At 49.9% G+C, this 26,405-nt stretch overlaps 1 protein-coding gene across 1 annotated transcript; it reads left to right on the forward strand.

Moving 5' to 3' along the window:
- Positions 1–415: 415 nt before the first annotated feature.
- Positions 416–26,176, forward strand: WDR36 (WD repeat domain 36). Its single transcript, XM_061569854.1, has 23 exons — positions 416–719; positions 3,797–3,824; positions 5,444–5,544; positions 6,561–6,678; positions 7,748–7,880; positions 8,609–8,663; positions 9,752–9,884; positions 10,713–10,888; positions 11,576–11,696; positions 12,548–12,613; positions 13,344–13,427; positions 14,068–14,222; positions 14,381–14,495; positions 14,816–14,981; positions 16,175–16,283; positions 16,685–16,764; positions 17,565–17,672; positions 19,004–19,098; positions 21,225–21,397; positions 22,691–22,804; positions 23,500–23,587; positions 23,838–24,025; positions 24,755–26,176. The coding sequence occupies exons 1-23, from the start codon at positions 585–587 to the stop codon at positions 24,902–24,904; spliced, it is 2,691 nt and encodes an 896-aa protein (XP_061425838.1). The 5' UTR covers positions 416–584; the 3' UTR covers positions 24,905–26,176.
- Positions 26,177–26,405: the final 229 nt, after the last annotated feature.

A 26,405-nucleotide genomic window follows, 5' to 3' on the forward strand; every position in this document is an offset into this window, starting at 1 on the left:
TTTATTGTTTTATTTTTTTATTTCCCTTCTACGTGACTTTACCGAAAGAACCAAGAATATAATAACATCCCAAGGGATAAATCCATGTTCCATCAGCATGGCGTCATCGTCAGCAGTCCAGCTCGTTCCATCAACATGACGTCATCTGCAGCGATCGAGGTGGTTCCATTAACATGACGTCATTTACAGCGATGGAGATCGTTCCATCAGCATGACGTCATGTGCAGCCATCAACGTAGTTCCATCAACACGACGTCATCTGCAGCCATCGAGTTAGTTCCATCAACATGACGTCATCTGCAGCGATCAACGTAGCTACATCGACGTGACGTCATTTTTACAGATCCCCCCCATCGGCGTGACGTCATCGACGGTTTCACGTGGCGTTTTGACGTCACGGCTTCAACGTAGGCCCTCTCCGATCCTATCGCGCGCTGCGTGCAGGCGACTGCTGCGAGGCCGCGCACGTGGTCACGAGCCGGCCCGGGGCCTGTAGCTCACCCCTTAATCGCTAGTTAGTTTGTAATCGCTAGTTAGTTGTTGTTGTTGTTGGTGGTGGTGGTTGTTGTTGTTGTTGGGGAGCGATGTCGCGCGTGTTCGAGGGTTTCCGCGCGCTCGGCTTGTACACGGGGCCCGTGCCGCACGTGGTGCGGGTCCACAGGCGGCACCAGCAGGCGTACGTGCTCACCGCGGTGGGGCCCCGGCTGCACGCTTACAACGTGAGATACACACACACACACAGCTATACACACACAGTTATGTACAGTTATACATACACATGTACAACGTGAGACACACACACACACGCAGCTTTACACAGATATACACACAGCTATACATACACAGTTATATACAGTTATACATACACATGTACAACGTGAGACACACACACACACGCAGCTATACACAGATATACACACAGCTATACATACACAGTTATATACAGTTATACATACACATGTACAACGTGAGACACACACACAGCTATACATACACAGCTATACACAGTTATACATACACATGTACAACGTGAGACACACACACAGCTATACATACACAGTTATATACAGTTATACATACACATGTACAACGTGAGACACACACGCAGCTATACACAGATATACACACAGCTATACATACACAGTTATATACAGTTATACATACACATGTACAACGTGAGACACACACACACACGCAGCTATACACAGATATACACACAGCTATACATACACAGTTATACACAGTTATACATACACATGTACAACGTGAGACACACACACACACGCAGCTATACACAGATATACACACACAGCTATACACAGTTATACATACACATGTACAACGTGAGACACACACACAGCTATACATACACAGTTATGTACAGTTATACATACACATGTACAACGTGAGACACACACACAGCTATACGTACACAGCTATACACAGTTATACATAGTTATACACAGTTATACACAGTTATATATAAACATGTACAATGTGAGACACACACATGCAGTTATACATACACAGTTATACACATGTACACAGTTATACACATGTACAACGTGAGACACACACACACGCAGCTTTACACAGATATACACACAGCTATACATACACAGTTATGTACAGTTATACATACACATGTACAACGTGAGACACGCACACAGTTATACACACACAGCTACACACACAGCTATACACAGTTATACATACACATGTACAACGTGAGACACACACAGTTATACACACGCACTTATACACAGATATACACAGCTATACACAGATATACACAGTTATACACGTCTCTACATACACATGTACAACGTGAGACACACACATAGCTATACATTGTACACAAGTGTGCACACACACGTCTGTACACTATACACACGTGTACACACACACACGTCTGTACACTATACACAAGTGTGCACACACGTTTACATTATCCACAAGTGTGCACACACACGTCTGTACATTATCCACAAGTGTGCACACACACACAGGCCTATAGAGTATACACAAAGTGTGCACACACACGTCTGTACATTATATACAAGTGTGCACACACATCTGTACACTATACACAAGTGTGCACACACACAGCTGTACACTATACACAAGTGTGTACACACACGTCTGTACACTATACACACGTGTGCACACACACAGCTACACATTATACACAAGTGTGTACACACACGTCTGTACACTATACACACGTATGCACACACACAGCTACACATTATACACAAGTGTGTACACACACGTCTGTACACTATACACACGTATGCACACACACAGCTACACATACACAAGTGTGTACACACACGTCTGTACACTATACACACGTATGCACACACACAGCTACACATTATACACAAGTGTGCACACACACGTCTGTACATTATCCACAAGTGTGCACACACACACAGGCCTATAGAGTATACACAAAGTGTGCACACACACGTCTGTACATTGTACACAAGTGTGCACACACACAACTGTACATTATATACAAGTGTGCTCACACACGTCTGTACATTATACACAAGTGTGCACACACACGTCTGTACATTGTATACAAGTGTGCACACACACATCTGTACACATACAACGTGCAGGACACGAGTAATCATGCCCAGTACACGCATGTCTGCTGTACACCGTGCACTCGTACAGCGAGAGAGATTTCCAGATTGAAAACTCGTTTCTTTAGAACTGCTGTTTGTGTTTTAGTTTGTGTTGTCCTTCCACCGCACCTCCGATTAGCATGGGTGGCTAAGTACGGTGCGAACGAAGTTCAACATACATGCACCCGTGTGTGTGTATACACACACACACGTATACACATCAAGGCGTAGCCATGGAGTCAACATTGCGGGGGACCAAATCTTCTAGGGTGTCTGGGGGTCCCAACTCAGAAAAATATCTACATTTTAAAACTAATTTCCTGCCTAAAATATGTAAAATTTACTAACACATGGGATGGACTTTCTTATCTATTTTTAACAATAATGTCGAATAGTGTATTGTATTAAATTGCTCTGTTTTTACTTTTTTACCATTTTTTGTAGCATTGTATGTAATGGCAGAGATTAGGGATTAATAAAGTACAACCATAACCACAATCATATAAACAGAAATCTATGCATTGATTTATATGAAGACAAGTCCAGATGTTGTGGCCAAGGTTTAGCAAATTGTTGTTTTTATTTACATAGCATAGCAATTGTTTTTTTTTTACAGCAATATATTGGGGGGGACATTTTCAGCATATTTGAATATTGGGGGGGGGATGTGTCCCCCCCCCAATAAATATTATAATTACGGGTCCGTGCACACGGCGTGATGAATACACGCAGATGCGCATACTTTAGACAGCCAATATACATCTGTACAACATAATAATCATTCACCTTTACAGTATATTGGTCTGCTTAATTATGTTGTTGCGTTCTCCACAACGACGCAAATTATAAATTTGAGTTATGTATCGTATAGTGACCCATCTACGCCTTTGACTCTAGCACCTGGCAGGCCAGAGCATGAGATAGGTGTGCTCTGCAAAAGGCCCATTGCCCAAAACGTCGCCTATTATATACTTTTGAACGGCAGTGTTATTGACGAATATGTTTATTGTGTAGTTATTTCTGCTTGTACACCACTGCCAAAGCAGTGTCACCAAATCGGAGTCTTTATAGACGAGATAATGGTTGAATACGGGACATCTGTGAAATAAATATTCAGATTCTGAATGAATGACTGACCACGTCTTGTGTGTGTTCCACAGGTTAACAAGCTTGGAATTGTCTCCATCAGTGAGTGATGCACATACGCGCGTACGGACACACACGCTCAAAAATACATAGATTGTCCCCCTTGGAGACATTCAAATTGGTGGGGCAAGTGCTGTGAGCAGGTGCTTGTTCACAATCATAATATTTATTTATACTGGAGGAATGCTATGAGCTATGAAGCGCTGTTTCACAAATGTCCAGTAGGACAGGCTAGAATGTTACAACAACAAACAATACGCAACACACGATAGGAGTGATAATTATAGGAAAGGTAAGCAAATATCTTTTAAAGTATGTACAAATATAAATCAAAAATTAGTTTTCTTTCAAAGTAATGGCCACTGTACTTTTTGTATTTCAGAAACCTGGCCACAAATTATAACTCGACGAAGTGGCTTATGTGGAAATTTATAGCAGCAAAATAATCTGTTTCTTAATGTGGCACAAGAGAGGATGGTATGGCCAGCACCACGTCCACCCACAGTTATGTCCCCAGTGATGATGTTCACGCACACACAAACCGCGCGAGGTACCCGGTTAAGGCCAAGTCGACGTTGGAGAGGTCCAGCACAGGTCAGAGGTCGCAACCGGGTACCCGATACCCGGCTACCCGTACCCGGCTGGGTACGGGTACCCGTTTGCGACCCTGGTGCGGCCGGGTACTGGTAAGGAATCAAAACCCGTTTGCGACCTCTGGCACAGGTTTAGTTCATTCTCTCACGGATAATTTGATTCGTGCATTGTGAGCGTAAGAATCAATATTAATGCAGCGGTGCATGCCCGGCCATATTGCAACTCTATAGAGTATATACTAAAATCTAATAATGATAACCCTTTGCCAATGCAGTGCTGGGTGAAGGCCTCCCAACACTGTGTCGGTCGTAGATGTTTGACCATACTTCACCGCACTGGACAGTGTGAGTTGGTGAAAGGGGTGTACAGTACTGGTCCAGATATTCCCCACCCTAACATTAGCTGTGGCCGGGAATCATACTCGGGTTATTGTGTTCAAAGCGCAGTGCGCGAACCTCTCCGATATTGCTCCACCTCTTGTCGTTAATGTTTCAAGTGTATAGATTATTTCTAATTAATTCCTAATCAATACATTGCTGTGAAGGGCATCATACATCACAGGTGAGACCAGCATTACAAACAGGCAGTATTGATGTTGTGTTACTCTTTCCAGCTTCCAAGTGCGGCGAATCTCGTCAGATCTTGGAAAAGCTTTGCATGGCCGGGCCTGGTTATTACTTGGATGGGTAAACAGCAAGACTTTCCAAATGTTGTAGACACGATACTAACGTGGCTAGGGATGGCAATGCTGAGTGTCTTCCCCTGATATGCGTGGTGGGTGTTCTCCGGGTTCTCCGGTTTCCACGCACACGAAGTCAAACGCTCATTGATGGAAGTGGCACAAACATCCCAAGGCAAGAGGGCCGATAGACGAAGTCATTTATCTTAGTACGTGGCGATGTACAGGTTGTATATGTTGTTGCCCATTTTTGGAATTGGCCAGAAATTCCCAGTGCATCAGGACCCTTCTGAAAACAAAGTACTTGACTTTTGAGCAAGGCTTTCCCCGAGAGGTAGTTGTTGTTGTTACAAGCGACTTCACTGCAACTTCACCATTCCCCTCACAGGCAATGCCCTCCCAGAAGACATCAGCTGCCTCGCAGCGAACCGCATGTTGGCATTTGCGGCGTACGGAAGCAAGATCGCTACCATCGCTCGCGGGAAAGAGGTGGGTGTACAGCATCGCAATATCGGCAAGCGGATGCCGAAGGGAGAGACCTCGCGTTACCAGATGTGATTTTCTCGTGTCTCCCTTTCTTGTGATTTGTACTTGTCGTCTACAACCAGCGAGAACATTCTGCATTTTTTTCTAGATTTGAAGTCTTCGTGACTGCAAGGGTCCATACTCTTTGGTTTTTTCGGTAAAGTCACGTAGGTAAAAAATAAAAATAAAATAAATTAAATCACGACGTTTCGGAGGCAGCACAAGCTTCCGTCTTCAGGTGGCACCGTCACAGAAAAATTACTTTACTGAAAAAACCAAAGAGTATTCTGCATTTTGTCCGCATCTCTTCCTTGCCAAGGCTCGTGCATTGCCATAACCTTAGTGTTATTTTAGTCGTGTTTCATGCATTGTTTTGTGTACACCTCGCTGTTTACTGTACTCTTTAAATTAACTTGAAATAAATCACCATGTGGCACGTTCCAACACACGCATGCGGCTGTTAGACATTTGATGTGTTGATATGTAGATTTTCGCAGATAAGGATTCAGAAATGAAATGGTCATGTGGGTTACACGCGTTTAACAATGCACCAGTCATTGTTTCAGCTCACCGATAAGTTTTAGTCATTAGATTAAAGTATCCAATTAAAAGATTTGGTTGTGAAAATTGTTCTTCAACTTACCGAAGAGCTGAAGCAATCGTAAATGGGGCGTTAAACGCTTGCGAACGCGACTGTATCATTTGTTTGGCTATGTCAGGTGGTAGGGTGTCTCCTGGATTTCAATGTAGACAGATTATTCCGCGGTCTAACCCAAAGATCGGTGATGCATAATTTTCATGTGTGGCAGAACCGATAATCAATTTGAATATATTTTTGTTTGCATGCAATTATCGATAGCTCCAATAAAATGATTTTGAGCAACCCTAGTTTTGAGGTGCGGTGGGCGGAGGAGAACACTTGCCCGTCGCCTGAACGGACACTGCGTGTGCGCGTGTCCGTGCGCCCCCCCATCGAGCAGGTGGTGCACACCTACGAAGGGCACTCGGGAGAAGTCCACCTCCTCCTGCCGTTCGGAGATCACCTGGTGTCCGTGGACAGAGACAACGTCCTCGTGGTCTGGGACGTTCAGACGGAAGGTGAGCGCGTCTGGCATGTTGAATCTGTGTGCACGCGGATTTGTGTGCTGTCGTTTGCGTGCGAATGTGTGAGGGCTCGTGTTGGTTGTAGCTTAGTGGTTCGCGCGCTGCGCTACAAACCAAGTGGCCCGAGTTCAATTCCCGCTCAAGGTCGCCACCAGTGATGATTAATTGAATTGGTCCTGGGGCCCCCCTAGGTGGACTCGGCCTTAAGTAAGTACCTGATCCGGTGTGTAAACATCATCACTGGGTAGACCAAGGCAGGTGGACATGGTGTTAGCCACCCACCCCCTCATGTGCCGTGCCTGCCTTCATAGGCGCTTGCTAACAGCACTTGCCTCATCAGCCTGTTGAAGACTATATGGGGAATCTTTGTGTTTAAATCCACGGTGTGACCAGCACCACACGCTTGGCATTAAAGCCAGCACTCCAACCCATACACTTACGGCGCTTTTGACAATCCACTGCTAGATGAGAGTTCTCCGCGCCGTGGGGCTCGTTTGAGTTATTGTACATACTTCACCACTTTGGTTAATGTGATTTGGTGAAGGCGGGGGAGTATATATGTGCTATACTAGATAGGATTGACCACATTACTGTATGCTAACGATCCCTTAGCACGGCCCTGAACCCACCTATGACAACGTAGCATACATGGTGGTCCCTACTATACTTGACAAAAAAAGGATTTAATGAATGGGGTGGAATCATGACTTCCAATTGTGACTGATAATTACATCAGTTCACATCCATAAATGATGTGGAAACTCATCACAACACACAAAAATAGTGCAGGCTGCAATACAAATACATTGTGCAACACACAAAGCTGTGCGTTGCATTTACAGTTTTATGCAGACTGCAATCACTTACTTTCGAGCTGGTGGGCTACATAAGGCTAAGAGCTTTCTGCACATGCAGTTCAGATCTCTGTTGTTAAATCTAGTTAATCACGTCGCGGCGAGGTGCGCGACACGTTACGTGTGTACCAGCCACACCGCGACCCCTTCCCTCTTGACATGATATTTCACCTCGTGCCGCCCTCCCTGCCCCCTCCGTTGTTTCCCAGAGGAGTACCTGAGGCTGGAACCCGACCCCCAGGTGTTTGGAATCAGCGCCGTCGTGCACCCCAGCACCTACATGAACAAGGTCTTGCTTGGCTCGCGGCAGGGCCCTCTGCAGCTGTGGAACCTCAAGACTGGGTGAGTCCGCTGTGCCATCGTCACTTCACACAATTACAGTGCCGGTGGCAGCTGTCCCTGTGCAGCACAGGGTGGACGCGGCACTGGCCAGCAAGTCGGCATTAGTCTGCCAGAAGGGAGTGCTGTTGTCACGTGGGCTTCCTAAATCAAGTGATTTGCGACTAATTTATCGAATTTGACCCACGACACTGGCACACACACACGGCCTACTATTTTTTTTATAACGCCATGAATTTTTAAAAAATCCACTGTGAACCAGGCGTCACATATTTATATTGATAATGCAAAATAAATGGTGATTTATAAATTAAATCGTTGTTGTACATTTCTGTGATGGATATTTAAAATGTTTGATAAAATAACGATTAGCATGTGGCACCCGAGGTGGTACCGATTATCCACTTACGGGTCAGGCAATGGATCTAGGAATGCTTCGTCACAGTTTTGAGGACTCATCTGAAAACGCATTTATTTTCTCTTGCATATCCGTCTGTGTAGGGTTCTGTTCCTATTGGGTTTAAATATTGAGGGTTTTTACTGCGATTGTGTTGCAAAGCGCTATCAGACCTCGGGTGAATAGCGCTACATAAAACTGAGTTTTACTTACATGTTTTAAATGCTTGCCGCAGTGGAATTATGAAACCATTAAACGTTCATTCCCATATCCCGATGTGTGTGTCTGTTACCCTACTCACATCGACCCGTGTCTCCCCCCACACAACAAACAGAAAGCTGCTCTTCACATTCAAGGGATGGGGTTCAGAAGTTACTTGCCTGGAGCAGGTGGGTGTTGTGTATAAACAAAGACAAAGATCCCCCTTATAGCCTTAACACACTGTTGGGGCAAGTGCTGTTAGTGAGCACCTATGAAGGCCAGCACTGCAGACGGAGGGGGTGGGTGGCCGGCCAACACCACGCCCGGCCGCATTTGTCTCCCCAGTGGTGATGTTTACACACCACACCAGGTACTCATTTAATACTGAGGTGACCTAGGGGAGGCCCATAACCGATTCAGTATATTGGCACTGGTGCTGGCCATGAGCAGGAAACGAACTGGGGTTCGCCGGGTTCGTAGCGTGCTAACCGCTGCACTACCGCTCCCCACATAGACACGCACACACACACCGTGTGAACAACGCTAATGTCTGGAGCTGGCCAAACATCGCGACATCCCAATTCTGGCCGTAACAAATCGTCGTCGATTGTTATGCTTGCGGCAAAAACACACATTCAATCGCTCGTGTAGGAATTAGTTTTTTCAATTTGTAATATGTAACGTGTTTACGTCTCTCCTGTGGCCGCAAGAGGCTGCTACATACACCACAATGTTAAGCAAAAAAATAACAAATCAATTTATTTGTGAAGGGGGGTTGGAGAAGGGAAGTAATAATTTCACTTTAAATCCCAATGCAGGACCCTCCTGACAAAATAAAGTCTTAAGGCTCGGTGAGGCTTTCCGACTAAGAGTGCCAATATTTAGCCTGAGATACCACATTCTCTAAGGTGGCTGTCTGTGCATTTGTGCGGGAGTTCATAATGGCTGTGTCTTAAGCTGTGAGCTGTCGCCACTTCAAACCGGGGTTTAAATTGTGGTTTCAGCTCCCAGCTGATTAAAACAGGCTCTCAAGCCTAGTGCATTGATGTTGGCTTTGGTCGGGGGTTGTGGTTGTATGCTCGTGATTCAATGTGTCTGTCGATCCTTTGGCCATGGTGGTGGATTAGCTGTAATTAGTGGCTCTCTGACGCTTGTAGTTAATCGTTGTGTTTGGTGATTGGTTGAAGTTGCTGTCTGGTAGTGGCCATATAATAATCAGAGTGTATGAGTGCACCACGATTTGCTCATTCAGCTTACTCGCCTCACCTCCCTTCAGGCCCCAGCGGTGGATGTTGTCGGTGTGGGCCTCCAGTCCGGCTCCGTGCTCCTGCACAACATCAAGGTCGACGAGACGCTCATGAAATTCCACCAGGACTGGGGCCCTGTCACCTGCATATCCTTCCGCACAGGTGGGAGCGCCCCGTACCCTGCATGGCCGCTAGGGAGTCGTGTTGGGGAATTCGAGATGTGTGCCCCCCCCCCCCCAACTTCTGTGCATGGGAACTCGTAAGTCCATGTGCAGGTCACATCCTCAGGGGGAAGCTGAATGGATGACTTCCATGCCGCCTCCGTTGAGTCCAACCGAGGTTAACAATGTAGTGCACGAGCTGGTCAGGGTTGCCCACTATCACATGCTGGGTTCACCCCCTGAGCCGCATTGCGCTTAGCTGTCAACCACAATGCCCCACCGCAGAGCCCTATACAAGTCTGTGTGCATGGTGGTCACACATCCAAACCGTGTATCCATTCTCAGTCCTGTTTAGTTTCTGAGATCTGACGAGAGCATGCACTCTTATTTGTTCATAGGCACTTAATTGTCAATGATAATTACGAGAGAGACCTGAATGCCGTGTTGAACTTTCGAGTGTCTCTGTGGTTTAAGCCTCCGACTTGCAATACGATGGTCACCAGTTCATATTATTGGTTCCTTCGGTAAAGTCACGTGGAAGGGAAATAATAAAATAATAAAAATACATTTACATATTAAATTCTCACGACGTTTCGGCCACAATGCAAGCAGCCGTCCTCAGGTGAAGAACAGCTGTCGGAAAGACAGCGTGCTAATTTTTTATTATGTTTTATTTTATTATTTCCCTTCTACGTGACTTTACCGAAAGAACCAAGAATATGAATCCCTGCAGTCACGAAAGCTTTAAATCGAAAAGGTCACCAGTTTGTGCCTTTATGGCCGCGTTGTAACGCAACGTTCGTCCCGTATCGCGGGTCCTTTGTCGCAGACGGTCCGGCCGTAATGGCCACAGGAAGCTCCCTGGGCCACATTGCACTCTGGGACCTGCACGACAGGAAGCTGTTGGCACAGATGCGGGACACGCATGCGGCCGCCATTGCCGGGGCGACCTTCATCCACAACGAGCCGCTGCTCCTCACGACGGCCGGGGATAACGCCATCAAGGTGCGGACACTGCTTCCCCGTCGCTCCGGGACGCTGCCTCTCCGTGCATTCCCCGTGTTTCCTCTCGTGCCTCGGTCTTTCCGCGTGTCTTTCTGTGCGTCTTCAAGCATCCGTTATTCCCCAATGTGTCACGATTCCAAGAACGCAGGATGAGATGTTACTATCCTTTGTGCAAGCACTTCAAGAGTTCATGAACAGTGAGCCTGGTGAAATTTGGGGAGCGCATCGTCAGTAGTGTACCTTTGGTTCCTAGGGTGTTTCGGCCTTTCACACTATACACCCTCCCCAAAGGCAGGCCAGCGACAGGGTGATCAATCCTACGCTTGCAGTCCCATTCCCAATTAGTCATAGGAGTTGCCTTGTTGTTGATAGCCAACATCCCGTGGGACTAAGCATGGCAGGGGCGTCCTCTTCCCTGAGTCAAGCATTGTTGACCGCATACCTCCTGGCCCTCTCACTTCGGGGCCCAGCTGGGGTCTTTCTTATGCCGAGTCTTCTCCTCTGCCTTCTCGTACATCCCTGGGTATGTCACATGCCTCCCTGTATCTCTCTGCCACTGCCCCACTTTGTCTTGCCTCACCTCTCCCCCAGGCATCCCCTCATCCCCCCCCCCCCTCCCAATGCCTTTCCAGTGTGTTCTACACCTTCCCACACCCCCTCATGGCGGCCTCCCTTTGCTCCCCCCAGGTGTGGGTGTTCGAGTCGGCGGGGGGCAGCCCCCGGCTGCTGCGCGAGCGCTGCGGGCACAGCGCCCCGCCGACGAGCATCCGCCACCACGGCCAGGATGGCTTCAACATCCTGAGCGCCGGTGAGAGGGGCCCGCTCGGCCAGGCAGCAGGGGCAGCCAGACATTGACACAAATGGATAAGCATCAGTAATACAGGTTTTTTTGTGGGTTATGTCGCGTAAATATATAAATGTGTCGTTAAACCCGCGACCACCCGACACAGCCAACTAGTAAGGGTTGTCACGTAAACAGAACGTGGCCAATTCGTCACTAGTACAGCACACCGGTGTGTTGGAGAGCCAAGCCACAACATTTACAATCTAAGTACGACGTTTTGCCAGTAATTACAATCCTCCTGTTTCGTTCCTTAAATAGAGGGCTAGCTGTGATGACGTCACTTGTGTGCTCTTCTTGCGTGAAATGGGGGGGGGGGGCATTAATGAATGCATGTAAATGACTGTGGGTATCCATTTCCGTTTGGGTTATTTATATGGTAATCAACATACATTATGCATGCGCATTACGTACGGCCATTGTTCTTGTAGTTCCTGTCGATTGTGTGTGCTAAAATAGCCGTACCAACGGTAATCCCTATTGAAGTATGGTGACCTGTTTAACGACACATTTTTATATTTACACGATCTAACCCAAAAAAACCTCTTATGGATGATATTGGTTGCGAAAGCCTTCGTGTTAAAATAAATAGAGAAGCAGACAACCAGGCAGCCAGTCTGTGTCTGCACATATCACCGCGTTCCCACTGCGTCCGTTTCTCTGTGCTTCTCACCATTTTTGTCCGTATCTCTCGAGTCTTAACCATGTCCGTCAGTGCGTCCGTGTCGGTGTCTGTCCGTATCCAAGTCTGTCTGTCCGTACCTCTTGCGTGTCTGACCGTACTTGTCCACGTGTCCCCCGCATGCGTGCCTGCACAGGACAGGACGGAACGCTACAGTCCTTCTCTGTGGTCCACGACCGATTCAACAAAAGCCTGGGCCGCGGTAATGATCGCACCAGGAGTCCGCGTGGCCTTTCATCGACATGAACACAACCACAAGTCACCGTCAATAGCTCCATCGGCACCATTACCATCGCCACCGTCATTAACGTGACTACCGTGACGGTATCAGTCCGTGGTGCTGTTGGTGAAGTTGCTGGAGTTGTTTGTTATGTTCAGAGTACTCGTGGCCACACCAATGTTCCTGGAGTTTATCTTGATGGTGGTGGTTGCGTTAATGGTGCTTGTAGTCGTATAGATCGTTTTAGTGACCATGACAACAAGTACAAATCTCCATCATCACCTTGATCACCATCAGCACCACGGACGTAAACATCGTCACTCTCACTGTGATCACCGTCTACGTGATCGCCAACGCCACCAACAGGACTATTAACTTCGCCACTAGCAACGTGACCACCAGCACTATCAACATATACCATAAATGTAACCCCCGTTACCATCAATACGACAACAGTACCATTAATGTGACTGCAAGAATCATTGATACGATCACCACAAGTGCCATCAACGTGACCACCATCAACATGGTCTCCGGCCACCCTAACAATGTTGACTTGTGTACTATGAACATAAACAACAGCACCATAATCACTACCAAACATCGTCATCTCCATAATCGGCCCGCCTATATTCACCATCTGTAATGCGTGTGTGTGCATGTGCCTCTGCTCTTCCCAACACTTCCCACGTGTGCCGCGTGAAACGTGAAGGCTCCATCAACAAGAAGAAGTCAAAAAAGAAAGGGCTCAAGCTGGACACGATGAAGCTGCCACCCATCTGCGCGTTCGCATCAGGTCTGTGAGCAATCGCACATGCATGAGACGGAGTTGAGTGTTTGTGCTATCAAACGACGAGTGATGACGATGGTGATGATAACGATGACAAGTTGAAGATGAGTATGGTGATATAATGCCGATCATGTTTGTTCTTAATATGAGTATGCTGCTGTTGATTATGTCTCGGATGACACTGGTGGTGATGATGATCCTGAAGATAATGCGAGCTTCTGCGTGTCCCCTCATATCCCCAAGTGCTCCCCCTGTAACCCTCTGTGTCCGTGCATGTCCCTTTGTGTCTACTTGTGTGTTCGCATGTGTTCCCGTACGTCCCTCTGTCTCCTCGTGTGTCTCTCGTTTTCCCGTGTCCGTGTATCTCCCGCATTTCCCCACTTGCCCACGTGTAGCCAAGTCTCCGTATCCCCACACGTCCCTGCATATCCCCCACGTTTCTGCGTAATCTTACCCGTCCACACGTACCCATGCGTACTGCGTGCCTGCTCGTCACCGTGTCCTTTCGTGGACCCGTGTGCGCCCCCGGTGTGTCCACACTTGTTGCTGGGTGTCTCGCGTGTGCGCCTGCTGGTCCCCTGTATCGCCCTGTCATCACGTTTCCCTGTGTCCCACTCCCCCTCCCACCCTCCTACGCATCCGTCAGAGACGGCACGTCAGAGCGACTGGGACGGCATCGTGTCGTGCCACCGAGGCTTCGTGAGCGCGAGCACGTGGAGCTTCCTGCGCGGATCCATGGGGAGCCACCGACTGGAGCCGGAGAACATGAAGCGCAACCGCACGGACCCCACCACCGCCACGGTGCGACGCCTGCCACGCCGCACCATACCATACCCTACTTTACCAGCAGTACTAGACTAGGGAGAAAAGACTAAATGCGTATCAAGTGCGCACGATTGACAACAACGCAAAAATACGAAACAGACCGTTGATGCTCACCACGCTGGCATTGGTTGCAGGCGGTGACCGTCTCTCCCTGCGGAAACTTTGCGATCATCGGCCTCTCCTCCGGCCACGTCAACGTCTACAACCTGCAGTCGGGCCTGCCGCGCGGCTCGTTCGGCTCGCCCACGGGTAACGCCACAACCCTCGCACGCCCGGTTTAACACACGCACAGGAAGGGGTAAGGCTGGGCAGGTCACGACCTTAATATGGCCATATTCCAGTGGTGTTGAAGTCACGTCCAGCGGCCCAGGCGTCGGCCTACAGAGAGGGTGTCGGGGTGGTGTAAATTGGACTGGGCCACCCATTTCATGCCTTGCGCCCGTGCCGATGCCAACCACATCCTGCCACTGGTCACAGCGCTCGACTCACAAGTGTGATGACCTCTCCCGCTGTTGGCCGTGACCTGACCTCGTGATTTGTCCGCCCTATCCCGTCGTGACGACGAGCAGCTCACAGGGGCCACGTGCGAGCCGTTGCCCTCGACCATCTGGGTCAGATGGCCGTGTCGGTCGGTGGGGACTCGGCACTGCGGGTCTGGAGTTTCAAGTCCCGCGCGCTCCTCCACGAGACCGTTCTCCCCGCCGCGCCGGGCGGCGCCATCCTGCACCGCGACAGGTGACCTCCCGGGGTGTGCGGACTGCGAGAGAGACGAGCCGGTTGAGGCAGGGAGCTTTGCCAGCTTCCCGAAGAGGCTGCCCCCCCCAGCACGTGAAGAGGAACGTCGGGCATTGTACCAAATCGCACGCGCGGTACAACCCGAAATCCCGGCGCGCGAGCGAGGCGGAGGTGGTGCCTCGAAACTATAGGAAACGAGAGGTCGGGTTTTAGACGAAAGGCAACGCTTGTTCAGAAAATAATTCGGATGAACGACGGAAATAGCTTGGATGTGTCTTTCGAGTGAAGGCAGACGTGAGCCCACAACCCTCGCTATGTCCGTTGTGACGTACAAGGAAAAATAAGCAGAGGGAGACACAGAATGAGACTGATTCGAAGGATAAAGGACTACGTTGAAACTAAAGGGTGCGAGTGCGACTGAAGCGTTGAAGCTAAAGGGAGTTCATTCGGCCCCTTGTCACTTCTCAAGCTGACAGGAGGGAAATGAAGAAGGAACGAGACGGCATGTGGCAGAGAGGAGGAGGGTAGTGAGAGGAGCTGGCAGTGAGGAGGGGGGGGGAGGCCTTGTTTGCTTTAGGAGAGGGGCTCGTGGGAATTCACCGTCGCGCTCGAGGCGATGACCGGAGCCAACGGCTCAGGCCAGTGGTGGAAATTCCAAGTTCCCGTGAAGTGGACAGTCTCTAGCAGGGGGCCAATTAAACAAATGGACAACGGAGCAGCAGCGCTCATCTCTGTGGGAGTAACGGGGAGGGGGGGGGGTGCTTAGACACTTGGAGAAGAGGACTCTTACAGTTGTCTTTGATGGTGGTGGTGGTGATAGCAATGACTGTTGCTGGTTTTGGGCGTATCGAAAGTGATGGAGTTTTGTGGTATGTGCGATTGTGTTGTAGGGAATGATGTGTAGTCCTGTTGGTGGTGGCATTGAATAGCTCTGGTGTTGTTGATGGTATTGATGATAACAATAGTACTGTTGGTGATGTTATTGGTGGTGGTGAATCGCTATTGTGGTATTGAAGAAGTTGTAGGTGATGGTTGTATGGAATGTTGAACTTATTTCGCACCGTACGTAGCCAGCCATGCTAATCGGAGGTGGTTGAAGTGTTGATGTTGGTGGTAGTGGTGATGTTGGTGCTGCTGATGTTATTTTTGGTGGTGTTAATGATGTCGTTGGTGGTGGTGGTGTCGGTGCGTAGTGGTCTGCTCGCCGTCTGGTGCGACGACCTCTCCGTGCTCGTGTTTGACGTGGAGATGAAGAAGATCGTCAGGGTCTTGAACGGGCACGGCGCTCAGATCACAGATGCCGTGAGGATCTACACCGCTCGCCACACGTCACTACACCTCACCTCCACGCCTCCACACCTCACCACACGCCTCCAAGTGTGTTTCTTTGTACGTGCGTCTTCATTTTTCGCTGTGGCTTTGTGTGATCAGTCTGGCTGTCTGGGTTTGTCACCGCATGGGTGAATATATTTAATGTGTGTGTCCATGTGTACATAGCTGTGGGTATTTTTGTGTTTCTGTGTGTGTGTGTATCCACATGTATATCTGTGTCGGTATGTCTCCGTGTGTGCATCTGCATGTCTGTGTCTCCTGTCTGTATCGCTGTATATCTTCCTCTGCTTGTCTAAGTGCGTGTCTGCGTCTCCATCTGCCCGAGTGACTGACTGCACGTCCGTGTAACTCCGTGTCTCCGTGCGTCTTAGACGTTCAGCCCGGACGGACGCTGGCTCCTCACGGCCTCAATGGATCGCAGCGTGCGGACCTGGGACCTGCCCTCGGGCTGGTACATACACGACACACACACTACACACACACTACACACACTAGACACACACTACACACACTACACACACTAGACACACATTACACACACTAGACACACACTACACACACACTACACACACTAGACACACTAGACACACACTACACACACTACACACACTACACACACGACACACACGACACACACTACACACTAGACACACACTACACACACTACACACACGACACACACGACACACACTACACCCACTAGACACACACTACACACACTAGACACACACTGCACACACTGCACACACTGCATACACTGCACTCACTGCACACACTACACACACGGCACACACACACACGCTATGTACAAAGAGAACAGTTCCTCCATATAGCCTTAACAGACTTTGGTTGAGTACGTTTAGCCAGCACCTATGAAGGCCAGAACGGCACACACAAGAGGTGGGTAGTGCTGATGTTTACACACTGCACCGGGTACTCATTTCAGTCTAAGTAAACATAGGGGAGGCCCAGGGCAGGTTCAGATAATAGTTTGCTAATCGCTACATCACTAGATACACGTGCCACACCACACACTCTGCATGCATGTTTCACTTTTTTCGCACCGTACGTAGCAACTGTGCTAATCGCACTCACTCTATACACACTATATACGCATACCAAACCACACACTCACCCATTGTACACACAAGCTCACTACACACACACACACGCTCTACACAGTGTACACACACGCACTATGTGGTGGTATTGCTGCGGTACTAATGGTGGATTGGTGGTGGTGGTGGTCAGCCTGGTGGACGTGCTCGCCGTCTCCTCGCCCGTCGTGAGCCTCTCCATGTCGCCCACGGGCGACTACCTGGCCACAGCCCTGAGCGACCACCTGGGAATCTACCTGTGGTGAGTTGACACGCTCACCCGCCCACTCACTCCTGAGCTCTCGCTTGTCCACCCACTCGCGCGTAAACTCGCCCACATACTCACTCGCCCGCCCACACACTCACTCGCCCGCCCACACACTCTCTCGCCCGCCAACACACTCACTCGTTCGCTTGTCCACCCACTCACGTGTAAACTCGCCCACACACTCACTCGCCCGCCCACACACTCTCTCGCCCGCCAACACACTCACTCGTTCGCTTGTCCACCCACTCACGCGTAAACTCGCCCACACACTCGCTCGCCCGCCCACACACTCTCTCGCCCGCCAACACACTCACTCGTTCGCTTGTCCACCCACTCACGTGTAAACTCGCCCACACACTCGCTCGCCCGCCCACACACTCTCTCGCCCGCCAACACACTCACTCGTTCGCTTGTCCACCCACTCACGCGTAAACTCGCTCACACACTCACTCGCCCACACACTCACTCGCCCGCCTGCCCGCCCAACCACTCACTCGCTCGCTTGTCCAAACACTCACTGAATTGCTCACTGAACCTCACGAAAGTCAACTCCGTCTTTGTCTTTGTACGCAGCATGAGTGTGTAGGTGTGTGTGTGTGATGGTAGTGCAATGATTAGCACGCACTGCATTACCAACCCAGCGACCCAAGTGCGTTTTCCGCTTACGGCCAGCACCAGTGACGATATACTGAATCGGTTATGGGCCTCCCCTAGGTCAACTCGGCTTCAAATTAGTACTGAGTGCGATTTGTAAACATCGCCACTGGGGAGACAAATGCGGCCGGGCGTGGTGCTGGCCACCCCCACCCCCTCGTGTGCCGATCTGGCTTTCATAGGTGCTCGCTAAGGGGCCGTCCATAAATGACGTCACGTGATTTTGGACGATTTTTGACCCCTCCCCCCTTCGCCACACGGCGTCACAAAAAGTCAGACCCCCCCCCCCTCAAATATGACGTCACAAAGCTCTGCCCCCCTCCCCTAAAAAGAAAACATGCTTCAAATCGCTTTAAACTATTGTCATTGTAGTGCGTATTTAATGTAGCGCTGCACTCTGATGTTGTAGGAGAAAATATTTATTAAAAAGTCTATTTAATTAAGTAGAACGTGTCGTCTATATTTATTGAAAGTTGCGCATTTTGATGTGACGTCACATTTCTCAAGCCCCCCCCCCCTCTCGTCACACATCGTCACAAATGTCTGACCCCCCCCCCCCCCCAGGTGCTTGACGTCATGGACGGTCCCTAACAGCACTTGCCCCAACAGTCTGTTAAGGTTTCGCAGGAGATCTTTGTGTATAATACGACGTGCGTGTGCTCTCTGTGCAGGTCTAACAGGAGCATGTACACGCACGTGTCCCTGCGGCCGCTCCCGGCTGACTACGAGCCCAGGACGGAGGCTCTGCCGGGAGGAGCTGCTCACGGTACGCAGAGCACTCGCTCACCCACTCACCAACTCATTCATTAACTCGTTCACTCACCAGCTCACTCACCCACTCACCAACTCATTCGTTAGCTCGTTCACTCACCAGCTCACTCACCCACTCACCAACTCATTTAACTCGTTCACTCACCAGCTCGCTCACCCACTCACCAACTCATTCGTTAGCTCGTTCACTCACCAGCTCATTCACCCACTCACCAACTCATTCGTTAGCTCGTTCACTCACCAGCTCATTCACCCACTCACCAACTCATTCGTTAGCTCGTTCACTCACCAGCTCACTCACCCACTCACCAACTCATTCGTTAGCTCGTTCACTCACCAGCTCACTCACCCACTCACCAACTCATTCGTTAACTCGTTCACTCACCAGCTCACTCACCCACTCACCAACTCATTCGTTAGCTCGTTCACTCACCAGCTCACTCACCCACTCACCAACTCATTCGTTAACTCGTTCACTCACCAGCTCACTCACCCACTCACCAACTCATTCGTTAACTCGTTCACTCACCAGCTCACTCACCCACTCACCAACTCATTCATTAGCTCGTTCACTCACCAGCTCACTCACCCACTCACCAACTCATTCGTTAACTCGTTCACTCACCAGCTCACTCACCCACTCACCAACTCATTCGTTAGCTCGTTCACTCACCAGCTCACTCACCCACTCACCAACTCATTTGTTAACTCGTTCACTCACCAGCTCACTCACCCACTCACCAACTCATTCCTTAGCTCGTTCACTCACCAGCTCACTCACCCACTCACCAACTCATTCGTTAGCTCTTTCACTCACCACCTCACCCACTCACCAACTCATTCGTTAACTCGTTCACTCACCAGCTCACTCACCCACTCATCACCTCATTCATTAGCTCGTTCACTCACCAGCTCACTCACCCACTCATCACCTCATTCATTCATTGGCTCACCAACTAATTTATTCACTCGCTTCCTTACCCACTCACCAGCTCATTTATTGGACCCAACAGCTTATTAATTCACTTCCTCACTCACCAGCTCATTCACCAGCTCATTCAGCATCTCATTCATTCACCCATGCACTCGCCACCTTATTCATTTTCCATTGCATCAAGTCACTTGCCAAATCATTCTCCGTTTCATATGTGCAATAATAACTCACACATTCATCTACTCATTTATCCCATTAACTTCTCTGATCACTTTGAGCAGCTCATATACTCGTTCGCCATTTCATTGATTTACTTCACTCTGCCATTTTCACACGCATTTACCATTTCATTTGTCATTTAACTCAATTAAATCACCGCTTCGCCCATCTCACTTGAGAATATCATGCACCATGTCAGCCGTTCATTGACTAATTTACTGTCGCCCACGTTCACCGACTCGCTCTATAACTAACTCGCTAGCTATTTTTATTTCACCAAGTAATGTCCGCTGAACTACGTAGATTTATTTTTTCAGAAGCGACCTGGCCACAAATGATGGCTCAACTGAATTGGCTTATCACGTGCAAATTTATAGCAGCCAAATACTGAAAACGCATGTTGGTTCTAAATATGGAGCAAAAAACCAGAGGACCCGGAGAAAAATCCACATGACCACGGGGAGAGAGAGACACGCAAACTCCAAATATACACGAGGCATCGAGGTCCAGATCAATCCCACGACCTCCTGCATACCAGGCCGAGGTCGCAAACGGGTTTTGATTCCTTACCCGTAGCCGGCCGCACCAGGGTCTAAAATGGGTACCCGTACCCTACCCGATACCCGGCTACCCGTACCCGGCCGGGTATCGGGTAGGGTACGGGTACGGGTACCCGATTGCGACCTCTGGGATGAAGCCATGTTGCAGGCGCGGGTGGGTTGATTCTAGGAACTTGAATTGTGAGAAGAGACAAGACGTTGGGAAATGAGTGACAAAGGGTTACTCACCAGTGACTCACGGCCTACCCGTACCCGGCCGCACCAGGGTCGCAAACGGGTACCCGTACCCGGCCGGGTAGTCGGGTATCAGGTAGGGTACGGGTATCAGGTACCCGATTGCGACCTCTGATACCAGGCGAGGTAGTTGAGGTCTCACCAGCGTGGTTGCCTCCACCGGGGCGGGCGTAGGTGGTGACGTCGCGGTGCGAGAAGATGAGGACTTTGGCGACGACGTGGACGGGGGCGACGAGGCGATGGTGTCCGAGTTCCACTCCCCGGAGCAGCTCTCCGAATCGCTCGTCACCCTCTCGTCCGTGCCCGAGAGCCGCTGGAAGAACCTCCTCAACCTGGACGTCATCAGGGCAAGGGCTCGCGCTCGCACGCACGCAACGACGACACGACAACAAAGCTCACACCCCCCCCCCTGTATATACTTGACGGACCAAAAAAAATAATACAAAATAATAAAATACAAAATAAGAATAAAGTAAAAAAATAAAAATAACTAAATTAAATCACGACGTTTCGGGCGCGACACAGGCGTCCGTCATCAGGCGGGGACAACCACAGCGAAAAAAACCGCTGAAGTTTGCCAAAGAGATGACTGTGACAAGGGATTATATATTATATAGCTGAGGGGGGGGGAGCCAGGGTGAGTGTGGGGGCAGGGCGTGGGCTGGAGGAGAGCGGCAAGCATGGTCCTAATGCTCAACCAAAAGCTCAACCTAAAGCTCGACCTAAAGCTCAACCTAAAGCTCGACCTAAAGCTGTGACACGTTGGGGGGGGAGAACTCTGCAGGCTCGGAACACTGCACGGCAAATCTCCAAGTATTTTTCACCTACGTGAAAGAACCAAAAAAGTACTTGACAGACCGTTGGGGCAAGCGCTGTTAGCTCCGTAGCACCTCAATGAAGGCCGGCACGGTGGCACGCGAGGGGGGGTGGGCGGCCAGCACCACTCGCACAAACAACAACACCACTAAGTGGCGGTGACGTCACCACGGCGCTTGTTCCACACGCGCGCACACAAACACACGCACTCAAGCATGCTCGCACGCGTAGTTGAGAATTTGTTTTTTCGATGGAGCCACTCTCCTGTACTCCGAGGTAGCGTCTCGGAGAAACCTTTCACGTGATAAGCTCCTTTTATCACGTCTCATCTCAACGCATTAGAAATGACACCCCCGCAGAAGGTGGTTCACCACATGGCTTGTGAGTGGGGAGTTAGTCTGCCAATTGCTATGTGTTATCCCAATTGAGTAATTTGCAGGTAATATTTAGAATTTAGGTCAAAATGTGGACCGTGTACCCAGGCGCACAATGGCCTAATCGTTTGGAATGACGCGCACGCTAGCGTTCGACGCATACGCACGGAAAATATCTTACGCACGCACACCCACTCACAAGCCTCGTGTGTTCCTGTTCAGCACTGCGATCTCGAAGCGGCGTGTTATACCCTAGCATAGAATAAAACCAGCATAGAGGAGATTTTTAAAAAATTGCTCTTTTAATTCAACGACGACCCGATATTGCCATCATTACCACATCCTCTTGTTTGAGTTGACTGTCAGTTCCCGTTGAAAGAGATGACTGCGGGCTTACTGTTGGAGTGAAGTCGCTGTCAGTGTTGACCTTTGGTCGCCTCTTCTTTACAGAAGCGGAATAAACCCAAGGAGCCTCCCCGTGCCCCAGAAAAGGCTCCATTTTTCTTGCCGACCACTCCAGGGCTGACACCGGCCTTCTGTGCCCCGGCCAACGCGGACTCGCAGGCAAGTCTTTGTGTGTCTGTCTTTGTGTGGGTGTCTTGTGTGAATTGGTCCTGGGCCTCCCCTAAGTCGGCTCAGCCTCAACTGAGTACCTGGTAGAGTGCGTAAACGTTGCCCCTCGGGAGACAAAGGAGGTCAGGTGTGGTGTTGGCTACCCACCCCCTCGTGTGCCGTGCCAACCTTCGTAAGTGCTACTCGCTAACAACGCTTCCCCGAAAGTCTGTTTAAGACTATATAGGGGATCTTTGTCTTTGCGTGGAGAGGTGGCGTAGTTGTTAGCACCGCTCTGCTTTGAACCCGGCGACCAAATATCTCAATCGGTTCTGAGCCTCCGCGAGCTTGACTCGACTTTAAATGAGTACCTGGTGCAATGTGTAAACAGCATTTCTTGGAGAGACAAAGGCGGCCGAGCGTGATGCTGGCCATGCCACCCCCATGCACACTGTCTCAACCTTAATAAGTGCTTGCTCATAGCACTTGCTCCAATACTCTATACAGACAGCTTTGAATCTGTAAAGCTTACAAAAGCATAACCGTTGTGCCATTGTGATAGAATGGCGCTTTGTGCGATAAGAAAGGTGCAAATACCAAATGTATTTTTTGCGTGTACGTGCGTGCGTTTGTGTGTGTGCTTTTGTGCGCCTGTGTGTGTGTGCCTGTGTGTGTGTGTGTGTGCCTGTGTGTGTGTGTGCCTGCAGGCCGTGACCAAGGTAGTGCAGCTGGGCCACTTGAATCCCAAGTCGGAATTCAGCCGGAGCCTCGAGGAGGCGTGGGAGTCGAACGACTGTGAGGGCACGGGGAGTTGGGGGGGGTACACACACGCGAGAACCCTCGCTAACATTGCCATCAGACGCAGCCGTAGGGCGCGTAACAATTCATCCACCTACCATGATTCTGGATGACGCTACAGTTTCATGATGCATCCATTTCCCTGTGTCCTCTCTATTGTCCTCATCCCTGTGTATCCCCCTCGTCCCCGTGTCCCCATGTCCCCCCCCCCCCCGCCTCGTCCGCGTGCCCCTCCTCACCCCCGTAGTCTCGGGGCCCCTTGGCGAGCTCTCGTCGCTGCCCCCCGGCACGGTGGAGTCGGAGCTGCGGGCGCTGGGCCCCGCGTGGGGGGGCTCCCCGCTGCTGCTCGCCGCCTTCCTGCGCTCCGCCCTGCACGGCCTGCGCTCGCGCGGGAACTTCCAGCTGCTGCAGGCCCAGCTCGCGCTCTTCCTCAAGGTGCGGGCTTGTAGGGTCATTGTGGTACGGGTCGTGGGTTTGTGAGGTCATCGGGGTACAGGGTCGTGGGTTTGTGAGGTCGTTGGGGTACGGGTCGTGGGTTTGTGAGGTCGTTGGGGTACGGGTCATGGGTTTGTGAGGTCATTGTGGTACGGATCGTGGGTTTGTGAGGTCATTGTGGTACGGGTCGTGGGTTTGTGAGGTCATTAGGGTACAGGGTCGTGGGTTTGTGAGGTCATTGTGGTACGGGTCGTGGGTTTGTGAGGTCGTTGGGGTACGGGTCGTGGGTTTGTGAGGTCATTGGGGTACAGGGTCGTGGGTTTGTGAGGTCATCGGGGTACAGGGTCGTGGGTTTGTGAGGTCATTAGGGTACAGGGTCGTGGGTTTGTGAGGTCATCGGGGACAGGGTCGTGGGTTTGTGAGGTCATCGGGGTAAAGGGTCATGGACTCGCGGGGTCATCGGGATAAAGGGTCATGGGAACAATGTTAAGGGTCGTGTAAATGTTAAATTCACCCTTCCTCCAATTAATGATTTAGGATTGTGATTTCATTCAAGAATTTGGTTTTTATATGTGAATAAGATTAGCACCTTACTCGTATGTTCTGTCACATTTGTACAGTTCTGTTAGATCCGTTCACCTAAATGTATTGGCAACTAATATGCCTCATTTGCATAAACCTTCAATCTTGCGTCGGTCAATTCCTCCCCCTCTCCCCCGCGTGCAACAGCTGCACCTGCGCGAGCTGAGCGAGCACGAGGAGGTGGTGCGCGAGCTGGCGCAGGTGAGCGTCGCTCACGAGGACACCTGGGCCGAGGTGCAGCACCTGATGCTGCACACGCTGTGCGTGCTGGGATACACTCGCAGCGCTCTCTTCTGAGAGCCGTGACGGGGCCCGCTCTCTCTCCGGACTGTTGAGACGCACGTTTAAAGGAAAGGTTGAGGGTGCTACTTATAATCCGGTAGCTGCGTGTGGGTGTGTGTGCCATACGACATTTGAATAACTTTATTGGCACCGGGCACAAGTTTGGGATGCGTCGTGCTTTCTTGATGCGGTACCTACATCGCGCGTACACTCGTAAGCTCGCTCGCAACCTGTGCGCGGATTTCCACACTCCTCGCCTGTACTCTCATGCTCAATTTCAATGAAAAAATGGGAAGTTTTACTGGGTAGTGGTGTAGCGTGGCTGGCATGGTCCCAGGCGCAAGGAATTAAATGGGGAATCCAAGTCTACGCCACTGGTACTGGGCTATTCCTGGACTTGTTTCTTATCCAAATCTCAGGCTTGTGCAGCACATGGTGGTAATTGCCCATCCTGCTTTGTCCCCACTGCTTCCTCCTCTCTGCGGCTGCAGGGAAGCGATCGTAATATTCCTATTCGGTTTCAATGTACGCTTGCCTTAGCGTACCTTATTCCAAACAAGAGTGTAATATCCTAATTTTCTGCCGTGTTTTTTTTCACGCAACAACGCCACCATGGGGTTTGACCTTTAGCGGCGAGCGATGCCATCGACGGCAATGCTCTTCCGCGTTCCCCTTGTGACGTCACAAACGTTCGAGTTCCGAGGTTGGGCCTGAGTGAGAGTGCACAGCTCCCTGTGAAGTAAGGGAGCCACACTGCCCAGTTACAGCGAAGCCTCGTTGAGGCCTGGCTTGTTCCCATGTATGTATGTTGACATTTTTTCTAACCGTACGTAGCCAACCGTGCTAATTGAAGGTGCAGGAGAAGGATAAACTAAACGCCAAAAGCAATGTGTAGTGGTGTAAAATCTATAGGATCTGTAGTGCTACAAGACTAGAATCAATAGTGGTGTAAAACCATAAGCATCTGCGAGTCGAATTTAAATTGATTCATCCACGCACGACCACGTACGTGTACCATGTCCGAAAGTCTTGACCATTTCCCGTGAATTGTTACTTAATTTATTAACTCGTGCAAAACGGTGTTGTGTAGAATCACATCACAGCCTTGTTCATTTCTTAGTCGCAATTGCATGTTCACGCCACTGCTGACCGAAAGGGGCCTCCTCTCGAGTTATTTGGCCTAAATTTTGATTTAAAGCTTTCGTGACTGCAGGGATTCATCTTCTTGGTTCTTTCGGTAAAGTCACGTAGAATGGAAATAATAAAATAATAAAAATAAAACATAATAAAATAATTCTCACGACGTTTCGGCCACAACGCAAGCAGCCGTCCTCAGGTGAAGACCAGGTCTGTCGGGGAGACTTCAGACGCTGTCTCCCCGACAGACCTGGTCTTCACCTGAGGACGGCTGCTTGCGTTGTGGCCGAAACGTCTTGAGAATTATTTTATTATGTTTTCTTTGTATTGTTTCCCTTCTACGTGACTTTACCGAAAGAACCAAGAAGTATTTGGCCTA

Source organism: Lethenteron reissneri, chromosome 44, assembly GCF_015708825.2.
Source record: "Lethenteron reissneri isolate LAM-NWPU_2019-01 chromosome 44, ASM1570882v1, whole genome shotgun sequence".
In the NCBI taxonomy this organism is placed as follows: domain Eukaryota; kingdom Metazoa; phylum Chordata; class Hyperoartia; order Petromyzontiformes; family Petromyzontidae; genus Lethenteron; species Lethenteron reissneri.